Source organism: Bipolaris oryzae (genome assembly GCF_000523455.1).
Source record: "Bipolaris oryzae ATCC 44560 unplaced genomic scaffold scaffold_72, whole genome shotgun sequence".
In the NCBI taxonomy this organism is placed as follows: Eukaryota; Fungi; Ascomycota; class Dothideomycetes; order Pleosporales; family Pleosporaceae; genus Bipolaris; species Bipolaris oryzae.
The window spans coordinates 517-16,520 of NW_006911348.1; the positions used below are offsets into that span (position 1 = coordinate 517).

The 16,004-nt window shown below is 50.9% G+C and overlaps 7 protein-coding genes across 7 annotated transcripts; 4 read left to right on the top strand and 3 right to left on the bottom strand.

Annotated features, from left to right (window-relative positions):
* Positions 1–944: 944 nt before the first annotated feature.
* COCMIDRAFT_96325 (uncharacterized protein) lies at positions 945–2,912 on the top strand (the record flags this gene model as incomplete). Its single annotated transcript, XM_007690155.1, has 1 exon — positions 945–2,912. The coding sequence occupies one exon, from the start codon at positions 945–947 to the stop codon at positions 2,910–2,912; it is 1,968 nt and encodes a 655-aa protein (XP_007688345.1).
* A 1,477-nt stretch (positions 2,913–4,389) lies between these two features.
* COCMIDRAFT_96404 (uncharacterized protein) lies at positions 4,390–4,959 on the top strand (the record flags this gene model as incomplete). Its single annotated transcript, XM_007690156.1, has 3 exons — positions 4,390–4,589; positions 4,647–4,769; positions 4,830–4,959. The coding sequence occupies 3 exons, from the start codon at positions 4,390–4,392 to the stop codon at positions 4,957–4,959; spliced, it is 453 nt and encodes a 150-aa protein (XP_007688346.1).
* A 574-nt stretch (positions 4,960–5,533) lies between these two features.
* Positions 5,534–6,865, bottom strand: COCMIDRAFT_26620 (uncharacterized protein; the record flags this gene model as incomplete). Its single annotated transcript, XM_007690143.1, has 1 exon — positions 5,534–6,865. One exon carries the CDS (start codon positions 6,863–6,865, stop codon positions 5,534–5,536), a length of 1,332 nt encoding a protein of 443 aa, XP_007688333.1.
* Positions 6,866–7,607: 742 nt separating this feature from the next.
* On the bottom strand, positions 7,608–8,467 carry COCMIDRAFT_37080 (uncharacterized protein; the record flags this gene model as incomplete). The annotated part of the gene is made up of 4 exons (XM_007690147.1): positions 7,608–7,803; positions 7,853–7,959; positions 8,015–8,184; positions 8,272–8,467. The coding sequence occupies 4 exons, from the start codon at positions 8,465–8,467 to the stop codon at positions 7,608–7,610; spliced, it is 669 nt and encodes a 222-aa protein (XP_007688337.1).
* A 976-nt stretch (positions 8,468–9,443) lies between these two features.
* Positions 9,444–11,182, top strand: COCMIDRAFT_5610 (uncharacterized protein; the record flags this gene model as incomplete). The annotated part of the gene is made up of 5 exons (XM_007690131.1): positions 9,444–9,525; positions 9,576–9,638; positions 9,687–9,735; positions 9,783–9,864; positions 9,908–11,182. 5 exons carry the CDS (start codon positions 9,444–9,446, stop codon positions 11,180–11,182), a joined length of 1,551 nt encoding a protein of 516 aa, XP_007688321.1.
* A 366-nt stretch (positions 11,183–11,548) lies between these two features.
* Positions 11,549–13,630, top strand: COCMIDRAFT_96400 (uncharacterized protein; the record flags this gene model as incomplete). The annotated part of the gene is made up of 1 exon (XM_007690157.1): positions 11,549–13,630. One exon carries the CDS (start codon positions 11,549–11,551, stop codon positions 13,628–13,630), a length of 2,082 nt encoding a protein of 693 aa, XP_007688347.1.
* A 280-nt stretch (positions 13,631–13,910) lies between these two features.
* On the bottom strand, positions 13,911–16,004 carry COCMIDRAFT_96322 (GMC oxidoreductase; the record flags this gene model as incomplete). The annotated part of the gene is made up of 6 exons (XM_007690158.1): positions 13,911–14,158; positions 14,227–14,830; positions 14,884–15,420; positions 15,474–15,690; positions 15,740–15,859; positions 15,943–16,004. 6 exons carry the CDS (start codon positions 16,002–16,004, stop codon positions 13,911–13,913), a joined length of 1,788 nt encoding a protein of 595 aa, XP_007688348.1.

Consider the following 16,004-nt stretch of genomic DNA (forward strand, 5'->3'; position numbering starts at 1 on the left):
TCTTAAATAGAAATAAAGGTAAAAGTTTTTAATATTAAATAGTAGTAAAGATGAGAGTATATAGACTTTAGATAGTAGTTAAATAAGATCTTATAGTAGTTTAACCTAATCTAACTACTACTTAGCGCTAAGAACCTCTACTGTTACCTCCATCTAAGGTCTATATAATCTAACCTAACCTAGACTATACCTCTAGATAGACTATATCTATTTACTAGCCTACTATCTACTAGTCTATTAATAATAGATAGATCTAAGTATATATCTATTTAGTTAATATTTTACTAGTTCTAATAGATCTTATAATTTCTTTTATTAAGAAATATCTTAGAAGGGTAGAGCTAATATATTTATATTGCGATAAAAGCGATCTCACGCTAATCCAACTATTAACACTAGTTGCTTATCAAGAGATTACTATCTCTGCTTCCTCGAGTACTCTCTATACTAATATCATAGTAGCTTAGCTGCCGCTAAGTTTTCTAACCTAGCGGGAGCCACCAGGAGATAAGAATGACAAGCTTTAGATTGGTGCCGGCTCTTTCGCTAGTGTATCCGATTCGGAATTACCTTCAGTTTTGCTTTGCCAGCCTGACATGCTGGGAGACAACATAAGCTGCAGATCCCCGCGGAAGGTATCCAGCGTGGTTTCAATGCATGCAAGGCACCCAGTCTGAGAAGATGTTCCGTGGCTATGCCTAGCCAGACTGTCAGTGCGCTGCTGTGCGCCTTGGGGGCCAAATTATACGAGTAAGGCAAGCAACCGCTTAAAGATTTGGGTTCCACATTTTGCATGTTTATTGGCTCAGAAAACGCTTGTATAGAGCTGTGCATTCTTAGTTGAGGGGAGACTTGGGGGCCAAAGCCACGTCTGACATTGTCCAGGCATATATAATAAAGCTGCAACCTCACTTGCTTTCCCAGATAGAGTTTTCCACCAGGCTATGGCAAACAGCGCTCTCCATCTACTGGGAGGACCAAACTCGCAGCCTTATGGTCCAGTACCCATGACTGAGGATCCCCCAACACCCGAAGCGGAGAAAGCTCCTGCGTATACAACCACAACACCTGTTGTTCCTGGCCTGAAAAGGAGTTCCTCGCAATCATGGTCGGCTGCGCAGATTGCCCTGACGCTGACAATTCCACTTGTGGCCCTCATCACATGGCTGGCATGCGTCCGAGCCAATCCGCAAATCTTCGACACGTTCGCGGGCGAGGAGATTGGGGGCCGACTAAGCCAAGCACAGGCAAAAGCGATTGATGTAATCACAGGAGCAATACTAGCGCCTATGTTCATGGCAGCTGTGAACTATGTGTGGTTTTCAAGTGCCCGCGTTTCCGTTGTGAACGAACAACAATCGAAACCAGTTCCACTTCGCACGCTGGTCACCGCCAGTGGTACGTCTGGCGGGAATTACGACCTTTTCCATCTTCGCAACCTGCTACTCGGCAAGACTTGGTCCCTCGCAACTTTTGCTCTACTGACCATTCTTTCCGCTGTATCCAGAACAGCGTTGAGCAATGTTATTGCGTACGAGGCATTTTCCGAACTCAGCTCTTCAAAAACCTTGGCTGCTTTACGACTGCAGGCCGACGCTGTCGTCAACGCCAACCTCGGAATGGACAATAATCTCAAACTGCGTTTGTACGACTTCGACATGTCTCAGAACGCCCAAGTCGCAAAAGACATGATGAGCCTTCTGACCGACCTGTCCTACGAAGACGCCGCCTCGAAGCTAACCAATGGTACCTACGTCGGCGTCAATGCAACTATTCAATCGCTACGATCTCTCCCGCCGTCCATTTCTAAGCTAGAGAATGTACCCGCCTACCGAATCTCCGTGGACTGCACTCCCGATTTGCCATTGTCAGTATCCGTCATGCAGCCCCTTGGCCCACTCAACACCCAAATCGGACTCATGCTCAACACGACCACCAAGTCAAACAACACTATATTCCAAGCCAACTACCCAGGCGTACCAGACAACATCCGGACCGGTGACGGCGATAGCTACACATATGCTGCATTTTCACTAGGCTATCGTGAGGCGTACCTTGGTCACTTGGAACGGTTCAACTTGTCCAACAGTACGACTCAGTCTCAATACGGCGACGTGGGTTACCGCGCCTTCAACATGAGCCAATGGGGATTTAACGGAACCCAAGGCATCATGTCCATCAGCGGGTTGCGATGCGTGCTGTACCGTGAACAAGGACTCGCCAACTCAACTCGGGTCCCAAGCAACGACTCGAGCATCAGCGGCTGGGCCATTGACACCACCTCCTTTCACTCCCCACAGGACAAAATCATCGTCCCCTCCCTCCTCGCCAAATTCCAATGGAGCAACTTCAACTTCCACGCTCCCGGATCCGTGATTCCTGGTCTTGGGCCGGCGCTCAACAAAATGTATGTGGAAGAAGTGGACGAGTGGGGGACCGCAGCCAACGACACTTTTGACAACTTTGCCCTCAACTTTCTCTATGCCTCGGGCGAGACCCAGCGTATTATATACGAGGTAGCGGCATCCAGTAACAATGCTTCGCATAACCGTCCTGAATACACAATCAATGTCCCAGCATTGGAAATGCAGCAGCAGTACCGTATCACGTACGTGCCGAGTATCCTTCTCGTGGGTCTAGTGTGCTTGGTTGGAGCGGCTGCCATTACGGGGATCATGGCACTTTATACGCGAAAGTCCTCCTCGGCAAGAGCTCATCGCCAGGTCGATATAACCAGGCTTTTGCTGGATAGCGTAGTGGGATTGGGCGCTGAGGCGAATGACCTGGCGAGAGTGGCGCAGAGAGGGAACGATGAATTGGATGCTTGGGCGGCGGGTTACAAAGTCAGATATACGACTATGGATGATGATGACGGGTCAGTACAAGTTGTGCTGGCAAAGACGCATCCATAGTGAAATGTTTCCATGGACAGATAGAATTCAATTTGAGCAATAGATAAATTAATCAGGACTGTAGAAACGCCGTATCAAATCACGTTATTTTTTACTCTCAAAAAAGACAAAAAGAAGTGGTATGCTCTCTGGTCTTGATGGTTTTTGATACGTCTCAATAGTCACATAGTTGGTGAGGACTATTTAACCCCAAATTCAAAAGCAGTTCCAAAAAAAGCATAACAGTGGAAGATCTAGAAGGAATGTGTACGATCCGTAGATCACTCGTCCGGACGAACCTACAATGGGGCTGTTGGGCCACCGATCAGTACCACTCACACGTATTCACTCTATCCCACCACCCCCAGCAGCCTCGCAAAATTACTTTTTCACCTACGCCCCGATCATCAGATTCTTCCTCAGCGCCTCAAGCTGCTTATTACTCATCCTACACTTCTCTTTCAAATACCGCTCCGGGTCCTTAAACCTTTCATACAACATATCTAGATTCCTTGACATACATTGTTTCTTTGCAGCCACCCTCCTCAGCGCCACCGGCCTCCCTTTCTCCATCATCTCGGGCGATAATCTATCTGACTGCAATTGACACTCTTCGCCTCCCTTTACAATGCTTGCCACGTCTTCGCGCGACAACGTCTTGCCCGCCAATTTCCACGCGCGTACTTTTTAAACGCCAGACTCTGCAACAGGCGTGCCACAATAGTATGCCGGATGTGCTCGAGTACCAGCTCACGGACCTCGTGGACGTTTGCAATGTCGTCGTGCGGGACGCCGAGAAAGTCGAATAGCAGGCCGAAGCAGATGTAAGTACAGTCTTTGACTAGAGTAGATAAATATCCAGACAAGATCTCTCTAATCCAACTTTAGGGAAGTTGGGTCTCAAAATCACTTCATTCGTTTGTATTCTCCACTTCACTACTATACTAGTCTGTACCTAGAATACACGCCCGCGAACCTCGGCAACTCTACGATGGCAACATTACACCCCTGCATGTCGCGACCCAGATTTTTCTGCTATGCTCCATTCCGAAATTCTAAAATATCTCGAAACGGGATGAATGCCGAATACTCGAGAAGCGGCTCTACGCTTCCGCCAATTGTAGATACACCACTGGGTGAATGTCCGAATTGGCTGGACAGGACCGAATACTCGGCCGTTCAGGAAACATCGTGGGGTGAGGCTAAGGACATATGGGATCAGGACCAACCGCGTAGTTTATGGCGCTTCCACCCCATATGGCAGGAATGTCCGTTTTGAGTATGCTTCAAGGCATCCTAGTTACCAGCTTTGCGGGGAAAGATCAGTTACTTGCCGATTGTAGATCTGCATCAAATCTCCGTTGAAAACACAACCTTTAGCTCATTTCACCACCAGTATATAAGCTTGATTCCCAGCACATGAAAAAGTCAAATTACGATCGGCAGTACAATCATTGCCAACGCTAAATATCCTTTCTCTACAAAGCCACTAGCCAACATGTATCTCCTCAGTGTCTGTCTCTCTGCTCTCTTAGCAATCCAAGCATCTGCAGCTCCTGGCCTAGGAAAACGCCAAATATCGTGTCTGAGGGTCGGCGCCACGGCAACAGCAACGTGGACTAATGCGGCCGGCCGGACCTGTCGCTGGACCGGCATCGTAGGTAGCAACTTCGGCACAAACAGTGTAAACGGCGGAGAGTACGCAACTCAACCTTTCCTTACATCTATTCATACAACAACTAACTTGATCCATAGTTACAGCTGTAACGGCCGCTGTGGAGCAGGCTGCTCAGGCGCTGCACTTGGCAACGTATATACACTGGATTGCTTCTCGCATGACGTGTGTTCTTGGTTCAATAATGCGAGCGGTGGTGCGAGGTAAGTTGTTACTCGGAGAAGAATTGCTGGAAAAGGTTTCTCGCTGACATGCCATCTCAGCGATCCGAACTGCGGTGCAGCGTTCAATGCAGCGGTTGATGATACGATTAGTGGTGCAGTCCGGGGCTGTGGACAAACGAACCCTTCAAACCCTGCTGTGAGACCAAGTACGAGTCCGATATGCTCATAGCGAGTTAGTGATGTAATATATTTTGGAAGCTCCAACGACAAACTCGATTCATCCAAACACTCGAGAATGCTCAAATAGCTTCATCCAAGGCGAGACAATCCGTATTAGATTGAACTAGCAATGGCAGAGGAATTGGATCTGTCTAGTTTACTCTTATGGCAATACCCCAGTAATTGACGTTGAAACAACCGGATTGGTGATGCGCCGCTATGGTTCATGGTTCAGACAAACACTTGGCTGTTTGAACGCAGAGAATTCGTTGTATGTGAGCTTTGTCATTCATGATATCTTGGTAGAAATACAGTCGGCACATCATGGTCTCACAACAGAAAACTAGTAGACATGGAAGCTACTCGCTGAAATCTAATTCTGGGTGATCATACTTAGCACTAAGCACCATGATCTGCTACCTTAAAATACTAACTTATCAACTTGAACATGGAACTTCACACTTTCAACGAGCCGCTCAGTTCTATAAGCCTAAGTTCGATCTTATACCTACAGGTAGATAAATATCTATATCTGCAAAACAATTGCCCTCTCAAACGTCAGCAGAGGAAATTGGAGTCACTTCTCACACAGCCCCCGCTCCTGCCTCGGGCATCTGTGCTCCATCTTGTCCGACCTGCACCTTTTGACTGTCATTTGTTTGTTGTGTAGCTTCACCACTTGCCAGTGCCTTGAAAGCATTCAAAAAGTCGTTTTTCAAATCTTCCCAGTTTTCTACGCCTACACTGACACGTAACAACCTCTCATCCACCTCAGTATCGCTCATCCTCCTCCACTCGATCAAACTCTCCACGCCACCTAGACTAGTAGCGTGATGGAAGAGCCGGAGGTGCGATGGGAGAGTACGAGCCTGCTTTGCTTCCTTCATATAGATGCTAAATACGGGACCGAAGCCATTAGGCATTTGCTGCTTGAGCCAAGACATGTCGGAAGTCTGGAGCGATGCATGCTTGACTTCACTGACAACCTTCTTGACAGCTTCTGTATCTTCTCCCTTGCCATTTAGCGAATCATTCAGCCAGCCAACAAGATTGTCGGCATTGGAAGACTGGCGCTGCACACGCAGATCCAAGGTACGCAGACTACGCACACCAAGCCAGCTTTCCAGATTACCCAGCACGGCTCCAAGGAAAATGCGCTCCGCACGAAGTATCTTTGCCCGCTTGAGGCCTTCAGGGCCGGCAGATGTAGCAAGTATACCGCAAAGCATATCGCTGTGGCCGCCGATATATTTTGTTCCACTGTGCATGACGAAATCAGCACCCCATTTGAATGCATCCTGAAGGCTTGGGGGCGCAAAAGTTGCGTCGACACTTAGCAAAGCTCCTCTTGCGTGCGCTCGCTTTGCATACTTTGCGATTTCAAAGGCCTCGCCTGTGGGGTTCAAGGGGGTCTCCAGATGAACGAGGTCGCCTTTGCCCAAACCAACAGCATCCCAGGCTGATTCGTCGGCGTGGAGATCGACTGTCTTGACGCCGTGCATCTTCTTGTGCAGTTCAATCACTCCGTGGCAGCCATGGTACCCCCCACTGATTGCCACAACCTTGGGAACAACATTCACTAGCAATGCATGAAAGGCACTCAGGCCGCTCGTATAGCTGACGACGTGGTTCGCAAGGCCGTTACTTCCATCCAATTCGCTCTCCGTAGCATCGGGGTACATCAAAGGCGCTAGTATGGTCTCTAGCCGGTTGGTACTGGCCGATGCGAGACGCGAGTACACAAGCGGTGTTTGCAGGTCCACGAATTCGCCCTCATCGGGAACAGGCTGCAACTTGTCTGGGTTGCGTGGATAGCGAAAAGTAGTGGACGTATGGATTGGCGGGGCAACATCGGTGAGCGCATTGATGCGGTCGTCGGCATGGATGCCATAAGTCGAGGCGTGATATGAAGGCATCGTTTTGCTATTGAATAAGTATTCCTCCCGTAGCGAAACCGAGTAAAACTGAGATTGCGGTCGGGAAGCCTTCAGCCCGTCACTGAATCCGATATCGAGCGTAACGACCGCGGGGCAACAATCTTTTATCAACGCGAACGATATCAAGGTGACTATTTTCACAGAATGTCGACATCGCGCCCTAGGCGGCAGAAATGCGGACCACGCGTGCTAGATTAGCCATAGCCGCCACTACAGTGGAGCTACCCCCAATGATTTCATACCCAACCAGGGCCGGTATACTGTTGGGTTACTTGTAACACGTGGGGAGCTTGGAGCAGCAGTGCAAGTGGCTATGCGAATCCTGCGTGACAGCATGTGAGTGGGTACCTTGTTCGCTCAATATCTCCCTCCAAACTTTGCGTGTGCTTGGGACTCTCATACACATCTGTCAAGAGCAACTGTACCCCATACATTTTGCGTCGCGAACACCACGCCGGGACGATGACGAGTGCGGGGTAAAACTGCCCCGCACTCGCGACAAAATTTATCCCAAAGAACGGATGCGATGAGACCGTGGGGGAACCACGAACCATGAGATAGAGCTAAAGAGATCAAAATACAATTTCTGGGTCATGTGTCATTCCACTCATAGCTATCGGGTTGATCGTACACTTTCATCGACGATACCTACTTCAGAAGCAAAAGTCTATTTCAAGCCATCTCAAGTCCTCACCAGCCCATTATGACATACTCCACACGTCTAATTAATGCCAGCACCAACAATGGTAGGTGGCTTGCTCTTGTCCTTGATAGCACCACTGTCAGATCCGCATGCCTCGATAGCTCGGACAACCTTGTACGACTCGACATCGCCGTCAGGGACGCCGCCGAATACGACATGCTTGCCGTCGAGCCATGAGGTGATGACGGTGGTGATGAAGAACTGGGAACCGTTGCTGTGATCTGTCAGCTCCGCCCTGGTATACAAATGTACCTTTAACATACGTGTTGGGACCGGCGTTGGCCATGGAGAGGAGGAAAGGTCGGTCGTGCTGAAGCTTAAAGTTCTCGTCGGCGAACTTGTCGCCGTAGATGGACTTGCCCCCGGTGCCCTGCATTGTATCATGTCAATCAGCTGCCTCCAAGTGCACCCAGTCAGACACGTACGTTGCCGCGAGTAAAGTCGCCACCTTGGAGCATGAAGTTGGGGATCACGCGATGGAATCTGGAGCCCTTGTAGCCGAAGCCCTTCTCACCAGTGCAGAGCGCACGGAAGTTCTCGGCAGTCTTGGGAACTACATCGTCGAAAAGGTCAAAGTTGATGCGGCCAGACTGTTCTAGGGTGTGATGGTCAGTGACTGATCAGACACTTGGGCTGTTTGCGCAAAGACATGTGCCGACGACTGGGGTGCAGGAGTAGCTACCTTCGACCTGGCCGACCTTTGTGACCTTTCCAGTGTTGTCAACCTCGACGACGGGGCCCTTCCAGGTGCAATCGAAGTAAGCTTTGATGGCCATGTTGTATGCCGAAGGAGTGAAGAAGCGTTTATGGACAGAGGCGCGGAATTGAGGAGCTGCACGGAAAGCAGATAGAGCAGAGGCTCGAGGTAGGTGGGGCATGATGCAGACGCGGGGTGTAGCGTCTAACCTGAAAGGTAGTCAGTGCCATGTGCCTTGGCGGTGAATCGTGGTGAGATAACAGCGTGTTTGCCTGTGACGCAACATGTGCGTGGCACCCTGAGGCTGAAGCCGCAGTGAGGGTGAGGAGGGCCCTGGTCTTACCGTAGCGATTGTTCTTGAGACGGACGACCAGCGGCTCTTGCAATTGCACAATCAACGGCTGTGCGCGGTGGCGGCGAATATGCGGCGACAGTGCTCAATGGCACGGCTATGCAACCAGACGTAGGAAATGGAGACAAATATAGTACAGATGATGGCACAAACTGATGCGAAGTCGCTGGCGGAGCAGGCGAATGGCAGATGGGATAGAAAACTTTGGATACCTCGAGCTTAAGCACAAACCGCCGACTTTAGCGCGTTCCCCGATTCGGCGGATCCATTGCTCTACTAAGTAAGTAAATACCATTCCGAACCCATCTGTTTCCTGGTGGGTCTCCTACAGACAGCCGTTGCAGACGGACCGCTTGTGTCTGCCACAGCCATGTGCGAAGGAGAGTCTGCGACCTTTGCGTCTCTGCGTCACTGTATTCGTGGATAAATAAAAGTTGGGTTTGTGCTGGGAGGTGATGGAGAGAGAGCCAAGCGTTTGTCACGTGTATATGTGTGTGTGTGTGCATGGAGCAACCTCAGAGGCCATTCGGCCATACGGCGGGATTGGGCCAGACAGAGCAAATGGGCATAAGCGTAATCAGTTTCAGTGTGTGCACATGGGTTGATGCTGCTGGTACGAGTTCCTCCCAGCTCGCCTTGCCCCGTTAAACCTTCTGTGACATCCTCGCCCGTCCCGGCGTTTGCAAGGGCGCTCTCGGGGGTCCGCTACCGAGCCCATCAGTACCCAAGCTGCCTCCCCCCATACCAGCACACCCACGTCGACAAACAACCCCCAACAACGCGCGCAACAGCCACAGCCACAGTCATGGATTTGAGCAGCTTGAAAGACCAAGTGAGCAATCTCACGCTCTACGATCTCAAGGCCGGATTCCGCAAAGCCCAAAATGGTACGCCCATGAGAGAGAAGCCAGCTGGCCATCACTGACACGCTGCCTAGCCGTCATGAACTACACTGAGATGGAGGCCAAGGTGCGCGAGGCCACAAACAACGAACCATGGGGTAAGCAGCTTGTGCGCATCTTATGAGCAGTTGCTAACGGCCAGCAAGGCGCCTCCTCGACTGCATTACAAGAGATTGCCAATGCGACGTTCAACTAGTAGGTCTTGTTCATCAGAGGCCCAAAGAATGCTGCTGACAGCGCAGCCAACTACTGAATGAAATTATGCCCATGATCTACAAGCGTTTCACAGAAAAGGCTTCGGAAGAGTGGCGACAGATCTACAAGGTACTTCAAGCGCTCAATGGCACCACGCAAGCTGACAGTCTAGGCTTTGCAACTTCTCGAATACCTCATCAAACACGGCTCGGAGCGAGTAATTGACGATGCCCGCTCTCATGTATCACTGCTCAAGATGCTGCGACAGTTCCACTACATTGACCAGAACGGCAAAGATCAGGGCATTAATGTACGGAACCGCGCCAAAGAACTGGCCGAGCTTCTCAGCGATGTCGACCGTATCCGAACCGAGCGCAAGAAGGCCCGCGCGAACCGGAACAAGTTTGGCGGCGTCGAGGGTGGAGCGGGCATGGGCGGCTTCTCCGGAAGTGGAGGCTTCTCTGGGGGCAGTGGAGGCAGCAGGTATGGTGGATTTGGCAGCGAGTCGGCAGACTATGGTGGTTACAGAGGAGAAGTCTATGGTGATGGCGGTGGTTTCGGGGGCAATCAGTCAGGCTTTGCAGACACACAACAGCGACGTGAGCGATTCGACGAGTATGACGAGTACGATGAGGGTGAGAGCGCAAGCCCTGCACCTGCACGAAGAAAAGAACCCACAGCAAGCCGAAAAGAAGTCAAGAAGGAAGAGCCAAAGGCGAAGGCGCCCGAGCCAGTGGTCGATCTGCTGGCCTGGGATGACGAGCCTGCGCCAGCCTCAACCTCCGCTGGAAAGAAGCCTATTGCCGCTGCAAATGACGACTTTGGAGACGACGATGATTTCGACGATTTCCAGTCTGCAGCACCCGCGGCACCCGCAGCCAAGCCTGCTCCTGCTCCTGCTGCGGCAGCTTTCAACATGGCCCCTCCAGCGTCTACATCCACCATCACTTCCTCGACTCAATTCGCCGCACCACAAGCTCAGTCTGCTTCACAGAACAACAATTTGAGCAATTTGTTTGCCACGGTCTCGCCACCACCCGCTGCAAACAAAATGAGCAGTCCACCGTCTGTTGTTTCGCCCATCTCCCAGCCGCCTCAGCCATCCGGGTACCAGGCAACAGGTCCGAACTACTTCACATCTGTACCTCAGCCCGCTCCTCAATCAGGAGCCTCGACACCTTCTGCCATATCCTCAGGCGGCCGCATTGGAGGTGGAGCTGCTCCTAAGAAAGCTGGAGGCGACGCCTTCGCCTCGTTGCTTGGTGGGGTTGCACCTAAGAAGGCCTCTACGCCCACGCAAAAGGTCACTATGGGTGATTTGGCCAAACAGAAGACGTCCCAGGGGCTGTGGGGAGCTCCTACATCTTCTGCTTCTAGCACGCCTGCTACCCAAACACCGCAGTCGGGCTCTAAGCCTGGTGGTGCCTTAGGTGACTTGTTGGGATGAGCGATGTCATTGTTTGTATGCATCATCCATCCACGACTGGCGTTGGGGTACAAAATGGGGGCGTACTGCGATAGGGTAGTGAAGTTGATCCTGTAGACCATTGAAATGCACGACGATCCGATTTTTGATTGCAATTGGCTTGTAAGCCTATGGTGAAGCCTTGAGTGTTTGTGTGTACCCTACAGAGCCTAGGTTGCGTCCCACGTTGGTTCCCCGCAAATGCGGCTACTTGATTGGTTGCGGCGGTGCGGTACCCCTGCGCGCCTAGTAGTATTCCGAGCCTACCCTGCTGCAGCCAGGATCCATCCTGAGGCACAACATGGGAAACCATAACCTCATCTTTTCTCGCTGTCCGGGCATGCTTCAATGCTGATCTCGAGATTACTTATTCGCATCGCATTGCTGCTGCTTCCTGTAGCTTCCATCGGCACAACATGGCTGTACTTGTACCCAATCTTCCACGGCTGCGCGTTCCCCACTCCACCATCCACACATCCGCAGCCCCTGGCGCCCTTTCGCCTCCTGTCACTCGGTGACCCGCAACTCGAAGGCGACTCGTCGCTACCTGACCCCAACGCCCTCATCTTTCCGTCCGTCGAGTTCCTTGTCACTGATCTCCGCGATGCAGAAGATTTTGCTGAGAGGATCGATATTGTAAATGAAGCCGCAAGGGGCGTTGTAAAAAACGCGCGGAAATGGTTGGAGGGAAAGAGAAAGGAAGTTGATCTCTGGGGAAATGATCGCTATTTGGCGCATATTGTGAGGAGCTTGCGGTGGTGGACTCAACCAACGCACATCAGTGTGCTGGGAGACTTGCTCGGCAGCCAATGGGTTACTGATGGCGAGTTCAGTAAACGTGCGGGAAGATACTGGAACACCGTCATGAAAGGGCTGGAGAAAGTGCCGGATGCCATATTTGGTGTTGAGCCTGAGTTGCCCAAGGAAGAGCCAACGAAGCCAGCCGTAGAGCAGAATGCGGAACAAAAAGGTGATGGCATAGGCGGAGATTCCGAGACAGCAGAGCCGACTACACAGCCTACCGTTGAACAGGAAGATGAAGGTAGAGATGAAGAGGCAGAAGCAGTAGTCGATAAGGAAGAGAAGCCGGAGCGAAAAGCATATTGGGGTGGCACAAAAGAAGTCCTTGGCGCAGACACTTGTTGGGAGAAGCGCGTAATCAACATCGCAGGAAACCACGACGTTGGATATGCAGGAGATATCGATCAGTCGCGCATTGACCGGTTCGAGCGAGCCTTTGGTAGCGTCAACTGGGACATATGGTTTACACTGCCCGACGCACTGCGCTCTAACGAGACGGCCCATGTATCAAGACGACACCCCGACAGACCACCAACCCTCCGCCTTGTCGTCCTGAATTCTATGAACTTGGACACGCCTGCTTGGTCCCCAGATCTACAGACTGAAACGTACAACTTCCTGAACTACATCATCTCCAATTCGCTCCCCGTCAATGACAAAACGCACGCAACTATCCTTCTCACGCACATTCCTTTGGAGAAGGAAAACGGCATATGCGTCGACAGTCCATACTTTGATTTTTTTGAAAGCGGACACGGATTGAAGGAGCAGAATATGCTGTCAGATCATTCTAGCAGAACAGTCCTGGAAAGTCTCTTTGGCATGAGCTGGAAGAGGTATGTCGCTGGCCTAGGAATGGGCAGAAGGGGCGTTATTATCAACGGACACGATCACGCTGGCTGTGATGTCGTCCATTACATCAGGCAACGCGGTGTCGAGGATACGTGCCAACCGGAAGCGATCATGGAGGAAGATGCATACTGGCTGACCCGGGCTGCTAACGAAACCATGATCCCCACACCAACAGATATTGATAGCTCGGGTATCAATATAGTCGCTGCCAACGACACTGATGCCGAGCAAGACGCACCGCCTGATGTTGATGCTGCGTCTGAGTCTTCCACAGAGTCTTCTCAGCCTACAGAAACGTCTACACCAAATCCTCCAACACCAGCATGGCGTGCTCGCCGCTTTCCGCACCGCCGTTACGAAATTACGCCCGATAACGAATGTACTGATATCAATGCTTCCCCTCACATCCGTGAGATCACGCTGCGCAGTATGATGGGCGAGTACTCTGGTTACGCGGGTTTCTTGTCTGCCTGGTTCGACGAGCAAAAGGGCGAGAGGGGTGAATGGGTGTTTGAGTTTAGTACGTGCGGGCTTGGCGTACAACACTGGTGGTGGGGGATTCATATTGTGGATTTGGTGCTGGTCATTGCCCTATTTGGTGCGGTTGTTGCCCGAGTGGTGGAGCAGTTGGTAACTTTACAGGGTGTAGAAGAGAGAAAGAAGTCTACTGAGCTGGATACAAGTGACGTAAAATCCAGTGAGAAGGAGACTGCTGTGTATAGCAGCACAAGCGCTAGAACGGCTTCGGTTAGTGGAGTCACGAAGCGACGGATATAGAGATGTTGGTTCCAACTGTTGATACTATCGGAATATGCCAGAGCATGCTTCGAATTATTTGCAAGGTGTGACTGAAACGCTGAGAAGGGACCAGTTGTAGAGAGTGGGTGAATCGCAATAGAGCATTAATGAGTTGGATGATACTGTCGGTGCTAAGATCTCAGTAATGCAGAGCGCGTGGCGGAGTGACAGGGTCAAAAGGCGGTTCAGGCAATACAATCATGATTACATTGAGATGATGAGTAACTTGTAGACTCTCGAGTTGTTTTGAAACATATATTTAAAGGCGTGGCATCATTGCTCGGCTTGCCATGTACTCCCCATTTCTTGCATCCTCTTTAATCATTTCTGTAGCCCCTTCTCCAATACCATACGCCACCATCTGTGTATGTCCATTATTGACCTTGGGTATTGACGAAACATCCGCAACACGCAGGTTACGAACGCCACGTACACGAAGCCGCGAGTCAAGAACAGCATTCGCATCATCTGATTTACCCATCGCGCAAGTGCCCGAAGCATGGTAACCTAGACGCACGCAACTCGATCAGCTCCGACCACTGAACAAACAAACATCCAAGTAGAACATGACTTACAAGTCGTAGCATGCTCCCTAACATATCCCTCCCACTCCTCCCTCTTGGTGTACTCATGATGCCTCAACCCCGGCGGCCAACTCCCCTTAACCACACCCTTCGTCGCAACCCCCTCCATCACAACCTCATTCGCAAACCGGCACGCCTCGCTCATAACAAGCATATCAAGCGGATGCTCCAGGTACCCGTGATCCACCACCGGGTTCTCCCGTGCATCTTTCGACCTGAGCCTCACACTGCCCCTGCTATGCTGGTTAAATAGCAACGCGCACATGGCAAATGCGTGCTTGTTGTCTACAGGAAAGTCAGTGTATTGTTTGGGGCCCCCGTACATTTCTGTGTTCCAGAACTCGACGTTGGGTTGATTGGGTAGTAGGCCCATGGGGTCTCGGCCCGGTAGGCGGGGGGCGCTGGTCCAGAGGGGGGAGGAGGCGAGGCGCGAGTCGAGGCGGGCCCAGCTGAAGATGCCGAAGGGGAAGGTGGAGAGGACGCCGGTTTTCTTGTCTTGCCAAAGTTTGTAGGTGGTTTCTATGGCGTTGCCGTGGTGGGCGAGGTGGTCGTTTGTTAGATTTGGGGAGGAGACTTCGTAGAAGATAAAGCAGAGCTGAGGGTGTGTGGGTCAGTAGTTGCATGCTTTGCATAGTGATGGGAACATACGACGTGGTCCATGAGGTTCTTGCCGACACCAGAGAGATTGACGAGGCAGTCAATCTTGTGTTTTTCTAGTTCGTCTTTTGGTCCAATCCCTGAACGCATAAGGATCGTTGGACTGCAGTATGCACCTGCTGTGATTATGACTTCTTTTCTCGCTTTGTATTCAATTGTTTGGCCAGTTTTCGAAATAGCGGCAACGCCCGTTGCAGTAAGTTCATCGCTGTCTTGACTCAGAATGACCTTGTCGACAGTCACCTCAGTCTTGATCGTAATGTTGTCTCGTTTTCGATCCTTGGTAATGAAATCTGCGGCCATTGTTCGAATACCTTGGTGCACTGTTCGCGGAACATCACCACATCCATGCGCTGTTTCTCCAGTGGAAAACATGTCGGGACGATATGGGAGTCCCTTTTCTACCAGGCTTTCTCGCACGAGTTCTGAAATAGGTGCTAGGTCGTGTGGCTCGGTGTGAAGAGGACCCGATGTCCCATGGACTGAAAGATCAGCTTTGTGCCAATGCTTTCCATGGAATGTTTCCGCCTAGTTCGGGGTCAACTTATCCAAACTATCGATGTTGAATGGAAGTCTCGTACCTTCTTCATATACTCGAACATCTTATCACCACTCCACTCGTCCAAACCCCAGTCGTCGTAATCCTGTTTCGTCCCGCGGATACACAAAGTACCATTAACACCACTCGAACCGCCAAGAAACCGGCCTCTGCTAACTTTGACTTGACGATTGTCAATATTTTCCATGGGTTCCGTAACAATGTTCCAATCCGTCTCGCTGTCGAAATTGTTGCTCCATCTGCATGCCGACTCAGCAAAACGGACCAGAAAGCAGTGGTTCAACTTACCCTCCCGCCATGTGAACATTCTCTAGATCTGAACTGTCCGGTCCTGCTTCCAATACAAGGACTTTTACGTTGGGGTCTTCGGCAAGGCGGCCTGCTATCACGCAACCAGACGTACCACCACTAGCGGTTGTAAGCCGATGCTCCCATTGCGAACAACCCTGTCTTCTGTATCCGTATCTATTGAAACATGAAAAATAACCTACCCACAGATTATGTAGTCATAGATCTCTGCGGGGTCAATCGAGTTGATTTGTTGAAGTGACAT